Raw genomic sequence first — 22445 nt, 5'->3', positions numbered from 1 at the left:
TTATATCACCCAAATCTTTACTATAACACAAATAATATCATTACATTAACTTTACAAAAAAAAAAAAAAAAAAATTTTTTTTGACCTTTTTCATTCATAAATAAGATGACAAAAATAAAATAAAATTTTAAAGTTAGATATACAAATGCATAAAAATTGCGGTATATATATTAATCCTACTTTTTTAAATATTTAGAAATTTAAAAACTAAATTTACTTGGAATAACATTATTGAATATATGCTAACATTTAAGTGGTAAATAATAAAATATTAAAATTTAAAGAATACATGTACAGATATAAAATAATGCCGAGCACAAAAACGCTTGAGCAAGGCTCATCTAAAAATCTCCCTAAGGTTAGAAGTGACAAAACTATCAAAAATAAAAAAATAAAAAAATTCTGGTATGTATGTAAATACCCCTTTTCCCACCCTATAATAATTATTAAAAGATTAATAAAAGCATAAATTTAAAAAATATTTAAAATAAATGGAAAATAAAAAATAAGATAAATAAAAGCAAGATTTAAAAAATAACATTTAGAACACCAGTACATACTAATGAGAAAGGAAATAAAATAATAATGAAAGTTATAGGGGGCAAAAATGAATATAAAACTCAGTCTAACCTTTTTCAAAATGGTCCTTCAACAAAATATAATTGATGAGAAGCAGGTGGCATGTATAAGAACATGAAGAAATTTATTTAGTTTAAGATATAGGTCCTCTCCAGATATATAAAAGCTCAGATTGCAGACCTTAAGGGACCTGTAATGGGTATAAAGTAAATTATCAGAAAGAAAAAAAAAATAGAAAAATGGAATTAAATTAAATTATATTATTATAATAAAAAACATGCACCGCTATTTGCCAAAGCAAAGTTCAGTTGTAAGGTTGTAAAAGTTGAAAAAAAAAGAGCATTAACATACGTACCACCCAATTCCTAGGTATTTACATATCTAACACCTAAACTATGCTTTTCTACATCTATAACACCCAAATCTTTTGCATCACATCAAAAATACCACTATTTTAACTTTTAAAAAGGGAAATAGACATAGTTCATACATTTGTAAGTAGGGTTGTAAAGCCGAGTTTGAGCGAGCTAAGGCTTGGCTGGTGTTCAGCTCTTTGGAAATTGGCTTATGTTCTAAATTTCTCGTGAAGAGTGTGTTGGTGTTAAAATTTCTCGTGAAGAGTGTGTTGGCTCATGATCGAGCAAATGGTCGTTCCTTTTCTGTTCGTTTATAATTCGATCTTAACAAATATGTTCCTGTTCGGCTTGCTTATTTAACGAACGATTCAAGCACTATTTGTTCGCGAATAACAAGCTTTTTTGACAGCCCAATAGGTAAGTTGGCATGTATGTAAAGATTGAAGTTTAGGTTTAAGATATCTGAATTAATAAGAATTGAGTGGTATCAACGTAAATCTTCCAAAAAAAAAAAAAGGCATTTACATACATACCACCAAATTCCTATGTATTAACATATCTAACACCTAAACCTTGTTTTCTACGTTTATACCACCCAAAATCATTCATATCACACCATTTTAAGTCATACAAATTGAAATACATTTTCTCATGCATGGGTAAAGTGATATATATGTAAAAATTGAAGTTTAGGTTTTATGAGTGGCATGCATGTAAATCTTCCTTATTGTAATTCACTCAGATGCAAGAAGCAATTGAATAAAGAAAAACCAAACACAATACAAGGTAAAAGTCGGCAAATTAATATAAAGTTCATACTCTGTCTCAAATTTGCAAGAGCAACTGCAATTTTGGCACCGACATCAGCATTGTTCTTCACCAGAGCAATATCTTCAGTTTTCTTAAGAAGAACAGAAAGCAAATGTAAACAAAACAAAAAAAATGAAAAGCAGAATTTATAATTACAATTTGGGGCATTTACATACATAACATTCAATTCACAAGTATTTACTTTTCTAACACCTAAACTTTGCCTTTTACATTTATACCACCCTAAATTTTCATATCACATCAAAAAGTACCACCATTTTAACTTTTAAAACGTGAGTACACCTTTTCTTGAATAGGTAAGGTGGCATGTATGTAAAAATGGAAGCTTAGGTGTTAGATGTGTAAATACATAGGAATTGAGTGGTATATATGTAAATCTTCCTTAACTTTTCTAAAAATGTGCTTCTGTTTCATAATCCTTAACCAGAAAAAAGGATACTGGCAGCTAATGACGCTCCACCTGTTAACTCATTCACTCTACCGAGTAAGAATGGAGTAGCAGCATTCCCTGTTACCCTTTTTTCACTGCATTCAAATGGTTCAAGTCCGTTGTGATTCACCAGAAATATATGCAACATAAATTTATATTAATCACTTGATTATCTAGCCTAAATTTTGGTTAATTTGGCATGCAACTTGTAACCTAAAATAAAAAATTGGAAATTTACATACGCAGCACACAATTCTTATGAATTACATATCTTACACATAAACCTTAAATTTAAGCATGAAAAGATGTATTTCTTTTTAAAAAGTGGTGATAGCGCTATTATTTATGTGATATTAAAGATGAGATTGATTTGTGTGTAAATATGAAAGTTTAGGCATGAGATGTGTAAATAAATGAGAATTGCTGATAAATTAAGTTTTTCAGATGTTATTCATAATTTGCTGTTTGACGTTACATGAAAAAGATAAATCTCATAACTAGAGGTGTAAACAAGTCCAGTAGAGTCGAGTTTTGGTTGAGCCAAACTTGCCTATCTATTGGTTAGCTCAAACTCAAGCTCATTTATTAAGCTCGAGCAGGAGCTCAACTCAAGTAAAAAAGAGTCGGCTCAAGCTCAGCTTGAACACTCGAGCTCGATTAGAAAGTGATAGGAATGAGAAAACATTCCGCATAAATTATTGCAGAAATAATAAACTTTATTCCACTAGTATCAAAACAAAACGATACAATATGGAATACATAAAAAGATAAGCACCCATAATTCAATAGGTAATCGAACTCTCCCAAACCCTAACACTAAGAGTTAAAGACAATAATCATGCATAATATAACCCTAAATATATTAAATCCAACTTATACCCCGCTATAATTACTAACAACGACAACAAAAACAAACCTTTATTCCACTAAGTGGGGTCGTTTACATGAATCCTTTTCTCTATTGCGTCCTATTGAGTGTCATATTTTCATTCAATTCCAATAGATTAAGATCATTTTTTATACAATATGCCCAAGTCTTTTTATGTCTAAATCTGTCTTTCTTAATATAAATCAAATCTAAAACATCTACTGTCCAAACTAAGTCATCAGATGGTCGACATTCAATGTGACTAAACCATATAAGAAGATTCTCTAATCTTGTCCGCCACTAGAGCTAGACCAACTCTATCACGGATACACTCATTTTGCATTTTGTCTCTAAGTGTCAAGTCACTCATCCATCTAAGCATTCTCATCTCAACAACACTTAAGGTTGTTTTATGCTTCTCTTTTCAAGGCCAACATTATGAGCAATAGAGCATTACAACTCTCACCAACATATTATAATTTTTTTCCTTTAAGTCTAAGCGATACTTTCTATCACACGACAGGCTAGATGCATTCCTCCACTTTAACCAACCAACTTCAATCCAACTAATAACATCCCCATCTATATCACCATCAATTTGAATAGAGACATCTAAAACGTTTGCACATTTTAATGACTTGATCACCCATAGTTACAACTTTGCCACTAGAGGTACTACTACTAAAACAATATTCCATGTATTCAGTTTTAGATATATTCAAACAAAGGTCTTTAGACTCCAATGTAGACCTACACAATAATAACTAACAAATGACTAAATTATCACTTTAGTCTTCCGCCAAACATAAGTTTTCAAATTATTTGGCGGACATCACCATAGGAGTCGATCTAACATTACTCCTTCCCAAAAAAAAAAAAAAAAAATTCTCAAGGTCAAAGAGAGGAAACTGATGTTGGATCAAATCGTATGGCTCCCATGTGGCGCCATGATATGACAATCATTTCCATTTAATCGGCCACTTCTTCCCCACGTGTTGATTCTTAGTGTACCCCTTTTAACTTAAGTTTCTCTAAGAGAGCTTATCATCTCCCACGAAGTGTCTGATGCATAAAACATAATTTATTGGTGTGACAATATTCTTGCTTTGCATAATTTTTCTCAATATTCGATCAATTGCAGCACCCTTAGTGACTTCCACTGAACGGATCTCAATTGATGCGCTGTCTTAGATGACTTCAACAACTGCATTAGATATTGGAACTGTCCATAGATGCTGAAGCATGTCCCTTGCTTGATATGTTCCAAATTCAACATTTGCGTAATTTGTAGTTCCATACAAATGAGGTCTCCCGATGCTCAAAGTGAGACATAAGACTTCTTTATGTATAATACCGGAAAACATGCTTCACACTGTCAACCTTATCTTAAGGCAGCAAAGTTGTTCTGATGCTGCAAGAATCTTTTTTATTGTTGCAGCTCACATCCACTCCGGACCTCAATTTTGTGGCGGGCAGCGACGAGTTTGTGTAAAAATCCAAGATCTTTTCCTTTTCATCATTTCTTTCAGGGCCCTGAATCTCCCCACTACAGACTAAAACCGCACCTCAATAGTCGAGAAACGTTCATTTATTCTAGATCTGATATGGTTCACCTCTCATTCTAATTTCTCTTTCAAGATATCTACCTTCTTGGTCGTCATTAATTCATGAAGATTTTCAATCATGAAGGTGAAACTCGTGTGCACCGCGATCTCGTCATTGACTTCCCCTAGGTCGAGACACCACTAAGTAAGACATTCTGTCACGAAAGCAGAACTCTGCATGTTGTGATCCCATCATTGGCTTCCCAACTAGCTCAAATCACAACTGTATCGCAAGGTTCGGTCATAAAGGCGGAACCCTATACGTCGCAATCCCATTGTTGGCTCCCAACTAGCTCGAATCGCGACTATATCAACATTACTCTTAGAATGTTGTTCTGATACCAATTTGATAGAAATGAGGCAAATTTTCGCTGAAATTAGGACAAAAATAATATATTATATTTCATCAGTGTGAAATCAAAACAATAAAATCCCAAAAACATAAAAAGATAAACACCTAATATTCAAGAGGTAGGCGATCTCTCATAAACCCTAACACTAAGATTCAAAACAGCAATCAAACATAACCTGACCTTAAACATATTAAGCCCAATTTATACCCCAAAATAATAGCTAAAATATGACTAAATTTTCCTTTTAGTCTTGTGCCTAACATAAGTTTTTAAATTATTTAGTGGACGGCTCCATAGGCACTGGTCTAATGAAAAGATAGACTGACTTGTTGAACTCAATTTCATTTGTGGATATGAAAATTCTTTGAAGTTCACAGTAGACAAAGCTAAAATTAGACCATAGATATCAATCAATTTTCTCATTGATTCTTGAGTCAAGTCCGACTAAGCTTGAGCTCTTATAATATACAAGCTGGAATCTGAGCTCAAGCTCGAACTTTTCACTTGGTAAGCTCAAGTCGAGAACTCATTAATGAGCCAATTTCAAGCCTGCAGACTCACTTGCAACCCTACTCAAAATATTATGAAGGCACAAAGCAATCCAAGGCAACGACATGAATGTGCGGAGAAAAAAATCCTGTACGGAAGTGCAAATGGGAAAATGTGAAAGAGGAAATGGGTAAAACAGAGCACGAGCCATGGCTTGGAAACAAATTTGGATTTACTTTGCTTCTTTTAGGGCTCTTTGTATTGCAGATTCAATGTCATGTCCATAAGCTGCGTGTTCTTTAGGAATAGGCACAGCAATCAGTATTCCACTTCCAAGCCTTACATTCAGGTTTGCATCTGCAGACAAAGCGATGGAAAATTTACAAAAAATAATATGAAACAATTTCCATTAAAAAAAGAGGCATTTACATATATTCCACCCAATTTATGTATTTACATATTTAACACCTAAACTTCACTTTTACATTTATACCATATTTCTTATCACATCAAAAATAGCACCATTTTAACTTTTAAAAAGTGAAATACACCTTTTTCATGCATAGATAAGGCGGAATGTTTATAAAAATTGACATTTAGGTGTTAGAGATATAAATACACAGGATTTGAGTGGTATGTATGAAAATCTTCCTTTAAAAAAAAAAAAGGGAAGTATACATACATAGCATGAATTGTTATGTATATACATATCTAACACACAGAGTATGATAGTTACAATTATAAAATTGAGTTGTGTGGCATGCATGTAAATATGAATTGTTTAGAAGTTAGATATGTAAATGCATAGGAATTATGTGGTATGTATGTAAATACCCCAAAAATTAATGACTAAAGTTTCAAAGCAGTCCCCTAACTATTTACATATGGCCATTTTAGCCTCATAGTCTATTAAAGTGTCAAATTAATCCCCAAACTCTTTTAATATGAACAGAAATAGTCTCCATAAATAACTATTTTAGCTATCATTAAATAGTTTAGGAACTAATTTGGCCATTTTATAGACTCGGTGTCTAAAATGCACCCCTACAGAAAGTTAGGAACATTTTGACGCATTTCTCAAAAATTAAATTAAAACAGGTGCTAACTTATAAGCCGCGCACATTCCTCAGGACTATCTACCCGACACGGAACCTGCAATCAGCATAATCATGGTTAAGTTCAAACCGCATTTAAGCTATCTAGATAACTGTTTATAATTTTTCTGCTCATAGCTCAATCGGAATGAAGGGCATTTTAGAGGACAAATGTAACAATAATTAGGAATTAACATTAAGGGCTGGTGAGCAATTCTAAATACAAGCAATATAACATTTTAAATCCAAGCTGCATCTGCCTTAGTTGAATTCATAGTTTAATTTCAGAATAAGAGGCATTGACATACAAACCACCCACATCCTATGTATTTAAATTCACCTAAATTTTACTTTTTACATTTATACCACCTAAATTTTTCATATCACATAAAAAATACCACCATTTTATCTTCTAAAAAGTCAGATACACCTTTTCATATAGAAGCAAGGTGGCATGAATGTAAAAATTAGATGTGTAAATACATAGGAATTGAGTGGTATGTCTTCCTAAACAATAATAGAACAAATGGATGAAAGTTCAGTAATTTTTTGGATGAAAATTCTCGTTAGATGAATAAAGATGGCACTGATCAAAGTTATGAAAAGTAATAGCTCGTGGAGAAAGCATTATCTGGGGACTCAATTTCACCTTAACCTGTGATATGCTATCATGATATTGCAGAATTATCTTGTCTACAAATGTGTTTGAGATCATTTCTATTTTTAATTTCTTGCTTTTGTTTTAGTTTTTGCTTTAAAAAAACATATTTTTTTAGTTTATTTTTTATATAGTATCACTCTTTTAAGTGAAGCAGCTTGTTTTTAAAATACTCAAAAGTAAATTTTAAATATTTTTGTGTTTTTAAAAGCAGAGTTGTTTCATTGAATATCAAACATATTTTATTTCAAATCAAAACATTAAGCATAATAAAATAAATATAAAATATAAAAAAATAAAAATGATCTCAAACGGCCCATTAATGAAATGACAATTGCAACATCTGAGCTGCTCAAACTATATAACTCCAAAAGGTTATCCATAATCAGAATATTAAAGATTTAAAACAATACAAGGCAAAAAAACACCTTCTCATGTTAACCCTATCACAAAAATTTAGAACTAAAACACAAAATGCCAATAATGCACCACAATAGAGTCAATGGTCATCGTCATCTTAACACCATCACAACATTCAGGTAAATTTTAAATTCCTTTTCAAAATATGAATTTACAAAATTTGAAGGCAAGCCATGTTTTACTGATAGACAGGCATTAATCAAAATTTCTCTCACATGATCAAGAGAGATAATTAATCATAAAATTTTATGTTTATGAGAAACCTCAAAAAAGATTATAAGAGGAGCAAATCCCTGGGCAGTGTCTGATCTTCCTTCTAAAAACTGATCTAATGATGTAAGATTTGGAATAATATTCTTTCATAGTACTTTGGTATTAATCTCATCCGAGTGCCAAGTACATTCTGGTCCTTGCTTGTAAATATAAATTTTAAATATCTACTGAAATTATTAATTATCTTTCCTCTTGCATTCTGAAAAGAGTTGCAATCGAACCTGGCATCCACTGAACTCGGTGAAAAATGCTGGAAACTCATTGGTTCTATAAGCAGCAACAGTCACTCCTTGGGTTTCCTGAAATCAAGAAAATCATAGCCGAGGTCTTGAATTGAATTTTTTTACAACTTCTGTATATCTAATTTCAACTTTATAACAATGTATTGAAATGATATTTATAGCACGTTGAAATTCAGAATAATGCGGAATAAAACGAGATCATTTTATTAATGTGAAAAGAGGGTATAAATAAACTTACATGATTCCTTGAATAGGAAAGACAATAAAAAGAAAAAACATTAAAAGGAAAGATATAACATCTAATAACTCCAATAATCAATTTACATTAATTATTTGGAGATAAAGGAAATAACATAAAAAAAAGAAAGCCTAAAAATAGAAAAGGAAATAACTCCTAATCCAAGGAACTATATATAAAATAGAAAATGAAATAACTATTGATCTAAGGAAATAATTAATTCATCATAACTTCTCATAGGAATAAATTATTTCGAATAAATTATTTCAAATTATTTCATAATATAACTTCTAGCACTCCCCCTCAAGTTGAAACATGGTTGAAAATCATGTTCGAATTAAACTTGAAAATATCAAACAATGGGCAAATAGAACTTGAAGACTTCGTCTCGTATTGCGGTTGTCTTTAACTGCAGTTCCTACAGTGTTTGTAGGTAGGTGGAACACTCCTATAGATAATGTTGCAGGTGAGTCTGCAGAGATATAGACAACAATGGTTGCAGTTCCTGCAGTGTTTATAGGTAGACGGAAAGCTCTTACAAGTTGTGCTGAAGAGGAGTTTGCAGAGAAGTACACAACTGTGATTGTCTTTAACTGTAGTTCCTACAGTGTCTGTAGATAGACGAAAAGTTCCTACAGGTAATGCTGCAAACAAGTTTGCAGGAAAGTAGAGAAGCAATAGGAAAAAACTGCAGGATATAACCCACAGAAAAAAAACTCAAGAGGCAGGCCTCGCTGCAAAAAAGGATCCAAAGGGAGGCGTTCTGTTGGACGAATTCAGGTGGATAGTCTGCTGCAGTGAAAGCTCCAGAGAAGGGTCAAAAAAAGAGCTTAAAAGGAGGACCCGTTGAAGGGAAAGCTCCGGAGGAGGATCTACTGTTGGGAAAGATCCGGAGGAGGGTTTGCGGCAAAAAAATTCTGGAGGAGGGTCTGATACAAGAAAAAGTTTAAGAGAAAAGCTTGATACAGAAAAAAGTTCTAGAGGATGGCTTGATGCTGAGAAAGGCTTCGAAAGAGGGTTTGTTGCACGAAGAATTCTAGCGTACCTGCTACAGGAAAAGCTATGGAGGGTGATGCAGAAAAGATTCACGAGGGTCTACTGTAGAAAAAATTTTGGAGGGCCTAATAACCCGAAAAAGTTTCGAAAGAGTCTGATACAAAAAAAACTACAGAAGAGGGTCTGCTGCAAGAAGAATTCCGAAGGAGCAGAAAAGTCTAGAAGTCGGCCGGCGATCCTAAATTGGAGGAGAAGTAAGAGGCTGAGAACCCTAGTCATCACGAAAAAAAAAACTTCTCTTGTCCAGGTCTCATCACCCCGCTATCCTACCGAAAGATCGGTGTGTTATTTTTGAAAAATGATTTAAATTTAATTTAATTTAAATATATGTAATTTGATTTGGGAAATATTATTTTAATTTTGGAAAATATGAGACCAAAAAGATCTTATATATCTCATAGTTTAGATAATCAAACATCCCCCTTCATGTGACACATTCATCCCAAAAGATAAACCTGTTACCTAACGAAGGGGACTCGATTATATAAGCTAAAAAATATATGACATCCATTTGGTCTACGAAATCTTTTGTGTATGGCCAACAAATTTTCCCATCTAATACAAAAAATTAGAAAGAATTTATATTACCCGAGTTCTAAAGTTCCCTATAAATGCAAACCTCTATAGTTAATTACATCTTAAATGACCTAAGTCACTTAAGAAAACTCTCGATTACGATGACTGGTTTTATCTTCAAGATTTTAAAGTTCATGTATTCAAGATTGGACATAAGAAAAAAACAAAATGAAGTGGCTCAAAAAAAGAACAATTATTTCCAAAAGTCAAAGAAAAGAAAGGTAAGTGTGAATTTTGAATAATGTTTTTCTCATATGAATACATAGATAATTCACCTATAAATAGGCGAGTACAAGAAAGAGAGAGGAAAGAAATCTTCCTACAATTAAGTAATTCCTATAATTACAAAAATACCTATAATTAAGGAATTGTTCTTTTTATATTATGACTAAATATAACAAGTACTAAATAGAATTAAAGTAAATAATAAAGAGGGTAATTCCACACTCTCCCTCAAGATGGGTTGTACAGATTGTACATGCCCAACTTGTTGGTTAGCTCATCAAAACTTGACTTAGGGAGAGTCTTGGTGAGAATGTCTACAGTTTGGTCTCTAGAAGGAGTACAGACCAATTCAATGATTCCATTGTCCACCTTCTCTGAAATGAAGTTCTGATCAATCTCAATGTGTTTCGTTCGGTCATGATGAACAAGATTCTTTGCGATATTGATTGCTGTTTGATTGTCACAGAACATCTTGATAGAATTTTCTCCCATAATTTCAAGCTCCTTAAGAAATCTTTTGATCCACATTCCTTCACAGATACCAAGCGTCAGTGCTCTATATTCTGCTTCTACACTACTCCGAGATATCACCGATTGTTTCTTGCTTCTCCATGTCACTAGATTGCCGCATACATAATAGCAATACCCAAAGGTTGATCGTCGGGTGGATATATCTCCTGCCCAGTCAGCATCAGTAAAGACTTCTACCTTTTGACTATCATTTCTTTTAAATAATAATTTTCTCTGGTGTCATCTTTAAGTATCTTAAGATACGGTTGACAGCTCTCATATGTTCCTCAGTAGGACAGTTCATGAATTGACTTACTATACTTACTGAAAAGCTTATGTTTGGTCTGGTGTGGGATAAGTAAATAAGTCTTCCAACAAGCCTCTGATATCGTCCTTTGTCGACAGGTAAACTATCATTCTCCATTCCAATCTTTTTATACGGGTCTATTGGAGTGTCTATTGGTTTGCATCCAAGCATACCAGTTTCTTTCAATAGGTTCAATGTGTACTTCCTTTGAGTTACGACTATCCCCATTTTGGATCTTGCAACTTCCATTCCCAAGAAGAACTTCAAGTCTCTGAGGTCCTTGATTTCGAATTCATGGGCTAGAAACTTCTTCAGCTTTGTCAAATCTTCAGCGTGATCACTTGTAAGAATGATATCATCAACATACACAATAAATACAGCAATCTTCTTCTCGGATCTTTTTGTGAACATTGTATGATCAGCCTGGCTTTGATTATAACCGCACCTGATTACTGAATTGGTGAATCGGGCAAACCAAGCACGGGGAGATTGTTTGAGACCATACAGAGATTTCTGTAGCTTGAATATTTTGCCACTAGGGAAGGACCCTTCAAGACCAGGCGGTAAATTCATGTATACATCCTCTTCAAGTTCCCCATTAAGGAATGCATTTTTAACATCAAGTTGCATAAGGGGTCAGTCTCGGTTTGTTGCAATGGAGAGTAGGATTCTAATGGAGTTCAATTTAGCTACTGGGGCGAATGTCTCTTGGTAGTCAATTATGTATGACTGAGTATAACATTTTACAACCAGTCGGGCTTTTAACCGATCTATGCTTCCATCTGCCTTACATTTTATTGTAAATAACCACACCACCTGCATCCTACTGGTCTCGTATCCTTGGGCAAATCAGACACAATCCACGTTCCACTCTTTTCTAGTGCAGCAACTTCTTCATTCACAGTTTTTCTCCATTCCGGGTGTGAGAGAGCTTCTTGAATAGAATTCAGAACCTTTATGCTGTCAATAGCAGTAATAAATGCATGATAGAGAGGAGATAACCTCTCATATGAAACAAATCGGGCAATAGGATGTTGAGTGCAATGAACATCAGAATCATCTTTCGCAGGCGGGGTGAGCTCGTAATCACTAGTGTCTATAGATTTCGTACCTGAGTGAGTTTCAGAGGGTTTTGGAGTCCGATTAGATTCTTGAACAGCAGCTGGAAGCGGAGCTGGAAGCGGTGAAGCGGTGTTAGGTTCTCTATTCTTTCAGTAGTTCTGTTTCGTCTTGTATAGACCCGAAGTTCCTGAGGAGTGGGTTGTGTAGACTAAGGAGGTTGAATAGGAGATGGAGGAGATTTGACAGTCGGTGAGGGACGCGTGTCAGTTGGCAAAGGAAAATAGGGTTGTTGTTCACTACGACTCTGCCCCTGAACGACAGACTCTTGGTAGTATAATTGATGTTAAAAAAAGGTGATATCCATAGAATTATAGACATTTTTAGTTGAATGACAATAACACTTGAAGCATTTCTTGTTGATCGAATACCCTATGAATATGCATTTGACAGATTTGGGGTCTAATTTACTGTGGTGTTGTTTGTAAATATGAACAAAGATGGACCAACCAAATAGTAAGTACTAAACATAAATACCTATAATTAATGAATTACCTTTTTTATACTATGACTAAATATAGCAAGTACTAAGCGTAATTCCACAGTGATATCACAGACTCGAGGAAAACTCTAGTGACTTCCCAACTATCATATTATTCGGTTTTATATTTTTGGAGTGATGTTTATTTAATCTGTAATCCTGTTAATTTTATTATTTAGGGTTTATACTCGCATGACATCTGATCGTGCAAATAGCCTAAGAAAATAAGAGAATTTACACCATACCGCACGACAACCTCGGAATCTTAAAAGTGTTAGGAACTATATTGCAAAATAGGGTTGTGCAATAGATTAAAAGACAAGTTGAGGATTTATATCGCGTTAGGCAGACCGCCTAGAAATCCTATGACTTGTTATTTAACCTAAGGAATGGTTTAGTTGATGTAGACTTGTCTTGTTGTTGTAGAATGGCGACCACCTCCGCTTTTTGTTTACTCCATGCTCCTTGTTGTGCTACCCACGAAGTTTGCTCCGAGCTCCATGTCGTAACAACTTTGAGTTCCAGGTTTAAGGAGTACATGCAATTGTTCAGTCAGTGGCTTGTCGCAGTGTATCTCGTTGTGCCACCCACGAAGTTTGCTTCGAGCTCCGTGTCGTAACAGCTTCGAGTTCCAGGTTTAAAGAGTACATGTAATGGTTTGTCGCGGTGTACCTCTTAACCAGGTGTCCTACTATTCTCTACCATAGGGGTTTTGCAAATTTTGTAAAGTAAATAATGCAGTTAAGAGAACAGTAAATTGTAGGAAACTTAAATAAATTGTTAGAAAATCCAGTATAAAAAAATCTAAACAAATCATAAAAAAAAACACGAACGAGTAAAACAAAACACGATGTCACGTATAAAGGACCATGAGTATGTGATTTATATGTGACATTAGGAATGTCTCCAATTGCTAGGAGGATTGGACTGTAAGGTTCAAGCTTGAATCCCAGAGCATTGAGTTTCACTGTATGATAAGTCATGGCGGGAATTTCACTACTTAATTTAATTAAGGAAGCTATGAACCACATTTTGGTGTATCCTTATGTTAAGTGTTTTAACCAATTCTTGAATTAAGGTCAAGTGCTTAATTTTATCATTCATTTGAAAATTAGGTAGATGAACTCCCACTAGGGTGTGCTCATAAAATCTAGGAAGCCTGCACTTTAGCCTGCGCTTGAATTGATTTAAGGTGTTTATGTGTGAATGTGCGAATTGTGATGTTTTGATTTAAGGTGTTTATGTGTGTGAATGTGCAAATTGTGATGTTTATGTGCATTGAATGTGTACATTGTGGTGTATACGTAGAACGAATGTGAATGTACGTATGATCAAGTCATAAAGGGTTTTCCTAATGCCTTCAAACCCTATGGAAACTCTCCTTGGGCCTCCACATATCAGTCCTAGCCACTCAAGCAAATGGTGATAGCTTATGCTCCTAGCCACTCAACCAAATGGTGATGGCTTGTAGCCCTAGTCACTCAATCAAATGGGGATGGCTTGAAACCATCTATGTGAGGCCTCCCAAAAGAACTAAGAGGTGGTTTGAGTTGTTAAACAGGGTGGTTTTCAGCACTAGTCTTCTAAAAGAGTCAATAGGAAAATCATATGGCTAGATCCTAGGCTCTAAAAGAAAGAGTCAAACCTCATAAAAAATGAGGTCAACAGGCGTCCTCTCGAACCTTGTTAGTTGCTACCAAGAATCCTGTCCTCTACCTTGAGTACCCGCGGGGCAAGATGAAGCCATTTGGTAGTCATGTTTATCCAAAAAACAATTACCTAACGTTGCAGCTCACTAAATCGGCGAAAGGAGTGATGTCACTTAAGCAAATGACTTGATGATCAATGTTGAAGCTGATACAAAGCCAAAGGTCCAGCTTTCAGAAAGAGATGATTTGGGTGTAGTAGGATCAATTGTTTGTTCTTTAGAAAATGAAGCAATTCTTACAAAAGGAAATATATCTGAAGAAGCAAAGCAATCCTTGCAAAAGTCCACCAGAAAATCTCCTAATAAAAAAGGGATGCTGGTTCAAGTTAGTTTGTCTTCCGAATTTGAAAAAGTTGCTGAGAAAAAAATCTAAGTGAGTTGTGGATCACACCCTTGGGACAAAAAGCCCTGGTGATAAGAGGCAGCGGCTTCTTGCAAAGGAAAATTTTGATGCATTTCTGGTCAAAGCTTCGAGTAGCAAAGGCAAGAAGTTTAACGAAAAGAGTGGAACTGGAACTAGAACCACAACAATGAAAAAGCAGTCTAAGGAAGCAGATGACTGGGGTGAAGATATTTCAAATGAATCTCAGGATGAAGATAAAGATGAAGGTGAAGATTGGGTGGCATGATTAGTAATGAATTTTTGGAGGACGATCTGCTTTTATGATGTAAATATCTTTGCTAGTTATGGCAACGCATGATAAAAACAAGGGAAGAATTCATTTCAACCGAGGAAAAAGAATGAAAGGAAGTATTGTCATATCTTTCATAAGGGGGAGGAAGTTTCCAACGGAAAAAACTAAAAAAAAAAGAGGCGGAAGAAGGGCCTGCAGCGCTACAAAGATTGTCGGCTGCAGGTATAGAAAGTTTTCGATGACAGGATATTCTAGGGTTTGTTTCAAGGCTCTGACCCATGTTGAATTTCATAATAATGCAGAATAAAGTAGAATCATTTTATTGATATAAAAATGTGATATAAATACCCTTACATGATTCCTATAATAGAAAAAATAATAAAAAGAAATAACATAAAAAGGAAAGATATAACACCTAATATCTCCAATAATAAATTTATATTAATTATTTGGAAATAAAAAAATAACATAAAATAGGAAGTCCTAAAATAAAAAAAAGGAAATAACTCATAATCCAATGAAATAAATATAAAATAGAAAAAGAAATAACTCATAATTCAATGAAATAAATATAAAATAGGAAAAGAAATAACTCATAATCCAATGAAATAAATAAAAAAATAGGAAAAGAAATAACATCTAATCCAAGGAAATAATTTATTCATCACAACTTCTCACAGGAATAAATTATTTATTAATATAACTTCTAACATATCATATAATAACAGTGTAACAATAAAATAAAATTGATCTCCAAAGAACTAAAAGACCATGGTATTATGTCAACAAATATCACTTATAAAAAAAAGAAACAAAAAATAAAAATAAAAAACCAAACTTGATAACTTTGTTGGGTCAAACTCTTATAATCTTGAAATATTTGCATACACACCACCAGATTCCTATGTATTTACATATATAACACCTCAATTTTAATTTTTACATAAATATCGCCTTACCTATGCATGAAAGTTAAAAGTGGTATTTTGATGTGATACGAAAGACTTGAGTGGTATAAATGTAAAAAAAAAATTTTAGGTATTAGATATGTAAATATATAGGGATTGAGTGGTATGTATGTAAATACCCCCAATACCTTTTTCAAGGATAAAACCTGTAGTTCAACTGATTCCAAGTTTAAACTTTAAAAGTACCAAAAAACAAAGATGATTTAAACCACATGAACCCAAGATTTAAAAGAAGTGAAAAAATGCTAGTTGAAGATAGAGTAAGCATCTTGAGTCTTGTGGAGCCATAGTTATACATGAATGTGTAGTACAATAAATCATTTTGCATGGAATACTACAACCAAGACACTAATGTTGCTTCAATAATAACTTCCTTTTTCTCCACTTGCTTGGGCCAACGGAGATATCTTAAATTTGATTCTAAATATTATGACCTAAACCAGGGCTTGGAATTAATCAGGACTGGAACAGACGGTGAAAAAAATTTATGCTATTATATTTCTATTACTAATAGTTTAATATTCAAATATTAATGAAAGATCCATTTAAGGAGACAATTTAATTAACTGTTAGTGATAAAAATAAAATTAATAGAGACTTGATTTTCACCGTCAGACCATCAGTTCCCATCTAGGTTAATTTCAAGTCTCGGTCGTGTCATATCACTAAATGCACTATCATAAAATGGAATCTATTGAATAACCAAATATGAAAATTAGTGTGTGTGTGTGTGTGTGTCTGTGTGTGTCTATATATATATATAACATATCTCTGAAATTTGATCTACTAAAATCTTCAAAACTTTTTTTACCATAAAAAATGATGGTACATGTTTCTTCAAAAAAGAACAAGCTTAGGGACCTCAAAGCATAATTAATTAATCCTTTATTTCTGCTCATCGTAGAAAATTTTATGAGAAACTAAATAAAAATAGTTTTAAATAATTGTTTTTATGGAAAATTAACCCACAATTATTATTTGAAATTAATTTTATTAATTAAGAGAACTAACATCTTCAACAACTCTCAAATCCTAATCACGTATTTCTAAATATGTCATGATTTTGGGATTCATCGTCAACGTCTAAGGCGGTGTTTGGCCGAAACTTGAATTTGCATTAAATAGGATTTATTAAATCTAGTAAATCCAATACTTTGTGCGACAGAGATGAGCTTGTGAGGTACAGCGGAAGAAATTCGTAAATTCGTCTCACAATTAGATTTACTAAATCCGAATTTACGTCCTAAAAGAAATAAAAAAGCAGGAAAAAAAGACGGAACATGAAAAATTTTATTTAATAGAGTGTTGGATTTAATTTTCATTTTTTTTTTATGTTTGGCTGGTTTTACACTAAATCAATGACTAAATTCTATTTAAATTATGCGATAAACACCGCCAAAATTTGGGCAAAAGGCTTTAGTCAGGTGAAAGTAGACTTTCGTGGATTGTCGTACAAGCAAAATTAGAGCGCCAATGGTTTCATCGTATATCAACAATTCTAACTATATACAAGATGAAAGATGATTATTTCAAAAAAACTCAATGAGGTATTCCTCTCCATACAAGATGCTTCTCCCATAACATCATTATGTCGTCAAGGAAGATGTTTTCCTTACCACAATGTCCATGGTGGGGAGATGGAAACATGGTGTGGAATTGCATCATATGTTGTTGAAAAGTCGTCCATTCTAAAATCCTTAAAGGAATGTTTGGGATCAATTTTGCTTTTTGTTTGTCTTAATTTTTGTTTTTTCCTTCTATTTTTAAAACATGTTTTTTTAGTCTATTTTTTACCTTTTTTTTATTTCTAAAATAATAACACATTTTTGAAAACACTCGAAACAACTTTCAAGTATTTTTAAAAACAACCATAATTATATTAAATAGTCAAACATGTTTTATCAAATCTCAAAACATAAATAAAATAAAATAAAAATAAAATTAGAAAATAAAAAATAAAAGTGAGCCAAAACGACTTCTTAGTTAATGTCTTCTAAATTTTCCAACATTTTCTAAATCCTTCATAACTAGTAGCAGGCTTGAATGGCTTCTCAATTTTGCAATATTTGGAATATATGCAGATTCTAAATGTTAATTGGGCTCAAAATTTTAAGCGGAAACAAGGCTGACATTACCTACTTTTTTCTCAAGCTAGAGTTTATGCTCTGCAACTAAATGTGATTACAATCTCACGAGTTTTAGACTTTAAAATTCCACAAGGGGAGGGAGGGAAGGAGAGAGGGAGGGAGGGAGGGAGAAAGAGAGAGATTGGTCACATACTAGATGTATACACCAATACAAGAATATAGAAAAGGCTGAACAACAAGGAATTAAACCCATCTGTTGAAGTGTCGAAGTGGTTGAATAAAGCTCACTAGCTGGAGCGGATGAATTAGGCCCATTAATAGAAATGATTAAACTCAATCCATCGAAAAGAGTGGTCGGAGCGAAGCAGCATTAAAAATCCTGACCATACTTATGGAGACAAATATCAATGTTTCATTAAGGACGTCGTTGGGCAATTAAAGTAGGGGTTTCTCATCAAGCCAGTAGCGATGGTTGTACCAACCAAGTCGATAGTCTTCAATAAAGGTGTCATCGGGATTCTATGGCCCTAGTATCTTGAAGGTACCAAGAATGGTGTCCGTACCATTCATACCTAACAATCCGACAACTTTGATGGCTGTAAATCTCATTCACATTAAAATCGTTGAGGGGTTCTTCATGTATAAAAGGAGAAAAAAATTCGAGATAGGGATTTTTTGGCGGTGACACTCTCTTTCTCCCTCTCTCCTCTTGTTCACTTTCTTTCTAGACCACGTACTTATGTTCAAGGTCAAGGTTAATAGTGACCTACACTGAAAATGAGTGAATCCCACTAAAAAAAAATTTATTTGCAAAATCCTCCAAATTAAGGAGCAAGTTTGATCCATCTCCATCTTAATTCTACCATGTTCTTCTACATCTTAACATGTACTCTCCGGATTGCATGTATCCACGAACGACACGGGATCCTACATCCCAAATGTGGTCAACACTATAATCTAAGTTCTGCTACTCAACTATTCCATATAATATGAATGTAGTCTGGGAGAAGAAAAGCCCATATAACTGGTGGAGGACGTGGGGGCTAAAAGACGACTAGCTAGATTGGGTGACAGCAAGGTGGTAGGTGTCTAGAAGGGATGACAGCATGTGGAGGAAGTGGTGGTTGGTGGCTTGAGTTGCAGGAACACACTAGAGTGTTATCTGGTGGTTTTGTCAGCGGGGAAAGGTGGCAGCGGTGGTGAAGCAAGGGTTGTGAAGGATGAGAAATTGAGGATAAATATCTAAGCGGGATTGAACTAAAGTTGGAGCACCATTAGATCCTTTGGAAACGGTTACCGCCTCAGATGAGTAATGGTCAAAGCACTTTCTCGTCTTCGGATATCGCCCTAAACGGGAAACACAGGAAGCCGAGGGTTGTCCTGAATAGAAACATATGCAAAATTGAAAATCTAAACATATGAATCTAATATATAAACCCTAGGTAATTATGATTGGGCCGCCCACTATTTAAAGGAAGCTCCAAATCCAAGGAAGGTCAGTCCGCCCTCAATTCGTTGTTCTAGCTGGCGCCAAGTCGCTAGGAGCTTTTCTGCATCCGGTCCAAATTGCAGGAATGAGGCAAAGGACACGGAAAGGGTACTTTAGGGAGCTCCCGCATCACTCATCCAATTTACCCTATAATAATTTTGGATTGACAAGCCTTTTTTTATTATTAACCTTGAATAAAATTTGTTAATCCATAATTATCTTACGTATGAAGAACTAGAGTGGAGAAAATCTCATATTGCCCTAAGTTATGCTCAGCTCAAAAATTTATTAAAACCAACTTTGATATTTTGACTCGATATATATATATATATATCATCGAAGTAGCAAGTGTAAAAAATAGCACTAAATATGGCCACAATGATTAACCTATATTATAATAAAGGAATAAAAAATAGTTACCAAATATTCCAATGTCTTGGGAATGTCTAAAATCGACTTCACACCAGCAGAAACAACAGCCACTGGAGTCCTTCCAAGTTCAGTGAGATCAGATGATATATCCATAGCTGCATGCCAAATTAAGATTTATATATGAATGTTCCCAAGAAATTTCTGATTAAAATTCAATTAAAATTAATTACAAATACAAAACAAGTAGAATTTATAAATGTCCACATTGAATCTTCTTTGGACAAGTAAAAAAACTGGAATAATTCACATATATACCACTCAATGCCTACGTATTTACGTATCTAACAGCTGGACTTCAATGTTTACATATATACCATCTTTTCTATGCATGAAAAGGTGTATTTCACTTTTTTAAACGTTAAAAAAGTGGCATTTTTTATGTGATATGAAAGATTTGGGTGGTATGAATTTAAAAAAAGTCAAGTTTAGGTGTTTGTTATAAAATACAGAGGAATTAGGTGGTACGTATTGTCGGTCAACTTTTTCGATTGATTATAATTACTTGAAAATATAAATATGAAAATAATTTTTGAGATTTAATTTAAATATAAAAGATATATGGTTTGAGTTTTGAAAATAGTATGTTTTAATTTTGAAAAAAATGAGACCAAATGGATCACATTAGTCCAATAGTTTGCATAATCGTGTCTGACATCGCGAATATTATACCCTCCCGAAAGATAAGTGTAAACCTCGACGATAGACCCAATCCTACAAACTAAGAGATTTGTGACATCTGTTTGGTCTGCGAACCTTTTTTTTGTATGACCGACAAGTTCTCCTATTTAATACAAAGATTAAATAGGGTTTATTTTACCTGGGTCCCAAGTTCCCTATAAAGGCAATAGTTAATTACATCTCAAATGATGTTAATTACATCTCAAATGATTGGAGTCACTTAAGAAAACTCTCGATAATGATTTGTGGTTCTAGTCTTCAAGATTTCAAGGTTTAGGTTTTCAAGGTAGGATGTGAAAAAAAAACAAGTGAGAGTGGCTCAAGTAGGAACAGTTATTTTCAGGAGTCCAAAAGAATGAGAAGATAGGGGATGTCACTGATCGAGGTAAATGTAAGTGACTTCCCAGACAATCCTACAATGTGGCTACATTTTTGGAGACGATGTTATTCAATTGTTCAATCCTGCCAATTTTATTATTTGGGATTTACATTTACATAATATTTGATTATGCAAATAACCTACAGAGATAAGAGGGTTTAAGTCGTGTCACATGACAACCTCAGAACCTAATGCGGGTTAGGACTTACGCTGCACAACATGGTTATACAGGAGCCTAAAAAGAGAGTGCGAGGATTTACATCGCGCTGGGCAAACTACCTCGAAGTCCTATGGATTATTATTATACTAGGAAGGGATAATGCTGAAGAAGATTTTCTTGTTGCTCGGTCTGAATTCATCACCGTGCTGCCCACAAAGTTGGCTCCACGCTCTTGTCGTCACGACGACTCCAGGTTTAAATGTTTGGGATTGGTGATTTGTGTTTCTCAGTTTTGGTGTCAATGTTTGGTTTTGTTTGGTTTCAATTTTTTGGTTTGTATGTAGAATAAGCAAATTACAAGAGTAATTGCAATAAAATAAAGGAACAACAACAAATAAAATGTACCTGCGTACGTGACGTATCTGCTGCTGTTATTCCTGTTGCATGTTTAACTCACAAAGCACAATATAATTTGCAGGGATTTAAATAAACTTGCAAGTAAACTAAACAAGACAAGAAAACTCAGCACGAAAGTCAGAAAAGCGAGTCGTATAAATCAAAAGCAAACGAAACACTTAGCCACATATGAAAGATCAGGACTGAGTATAAGAAGTTGGTGAAAGTGGGGGCTCAGAGCTGGGCTGTGTGCTTCCCGACCTTGAACAGGAGTTACCAGCCCAACAATCTACAGAAGACAGTTCTTAACCTCAATCCAAGTGACTAGCCGTGGACCTTTATAAATTTTCATAGAAAGATTTTCATGCAAAATTTATTATTCAAGTCATTTTTATACAGAGTTCTTTTCATCATGCAAAAGAAATTTTTATTTTATTTTTATAAATATTTTGTAAAGTCGTACAGCCCACAGACTAGTCACTCTAATCGTGCTAGAATTACTGTCAACCTAAGAGTGTCGGGGGCAACGATCCCACCAAGAATCGACGAATAATATCATAGGTCCTTCCCTCTCCCTTATTAAAGATCCTTGAGGTGGGAGATAATATTCTAATAATCTCACTTCAAATCCCTCGTTTAAGCACACATAAGCAATGTCGTTATCGCCCTCGCCACGTAGACCTTGGACTTATCCTAGTCCGAGGATCCATATGGAAAGCTAAAGAAACAACAAAGATATTTTTTTTCCTAAATATAAACTAAAAACTGAATTGTTCACAAATCCCGATGCACTGGGTTTTATTG

General features: G+C 34.1%; 1 protein-coding gene across 2 annotated transcripts in view; it reads right to left on the bottom strand.

The window, feature by feature from the left end:
• Positions 1 to 608: 608 nt before the first annotated feature.
• Positions 609 to 22445, bottom strand: part of LOC110029647 (pseudouridine-5'-phosphate glycosidase) — a 32613-nt gene continuing 10776 nt past the window's right edge. Inside the window, exons 9-15 of one of the 2 annotated variants that reach the window (XM_020732029.1) lie at positions 20017 to 20123; positions 8177 to 8254; positions 6617 to 6662; positions 5747 to 5867; positions 2206 to 2291; positions 1755 to 1826; positions 609 to 769 (exon numbers count right to left, since the gene is read on the bottom strand). In XM_020732029.1, the coding sequence (XP_020587688.1) occupies positions 747 to 769; positions 1755 to 1826; positions 2206 to 2291; positions 5747 to 5867; positions 6617 to 6662; positions 8177 to 8254; positions 20017 to 20123 (533 nt within the window). In that variant the 3' untranslated portion in view covers positions 609 to 746. Of the gene's footprint in view, positions 770 to 1754; positions 1837 to 2205; positions 2292 to 5746; positions 5868 to 6616; positions 6663 to 8176; positions 8255 to 20016; positions 20124 to 22445 lie in introns of those variants that run through there. The other variant, XM_020732030.1, reaches the window with a different exon arrangement.

The sequence above is a fragment of the Phalaenopsis equestris genome, unplaced genomic scaffold (genome assembly GCF_001263595.1).
Source record: "Phalaenopsis equestris unplaced genomic scaffold, ASM126359v1 Scaffold000600, whole genome shotgun sequence".
Taxonomy (NCBI): domain Eukaryota; kingdom Viridiplantae; phylum Streptophyta; class Magnoliopsida; order Asparagales; family Orchidaceae; genus Phalaenopsis; species Phalaenopsis equestris.
Note: the sequence above shows the minus strand (reverse complement) of the source record. Positions and strands in the feature narration are given on the sequence as shown.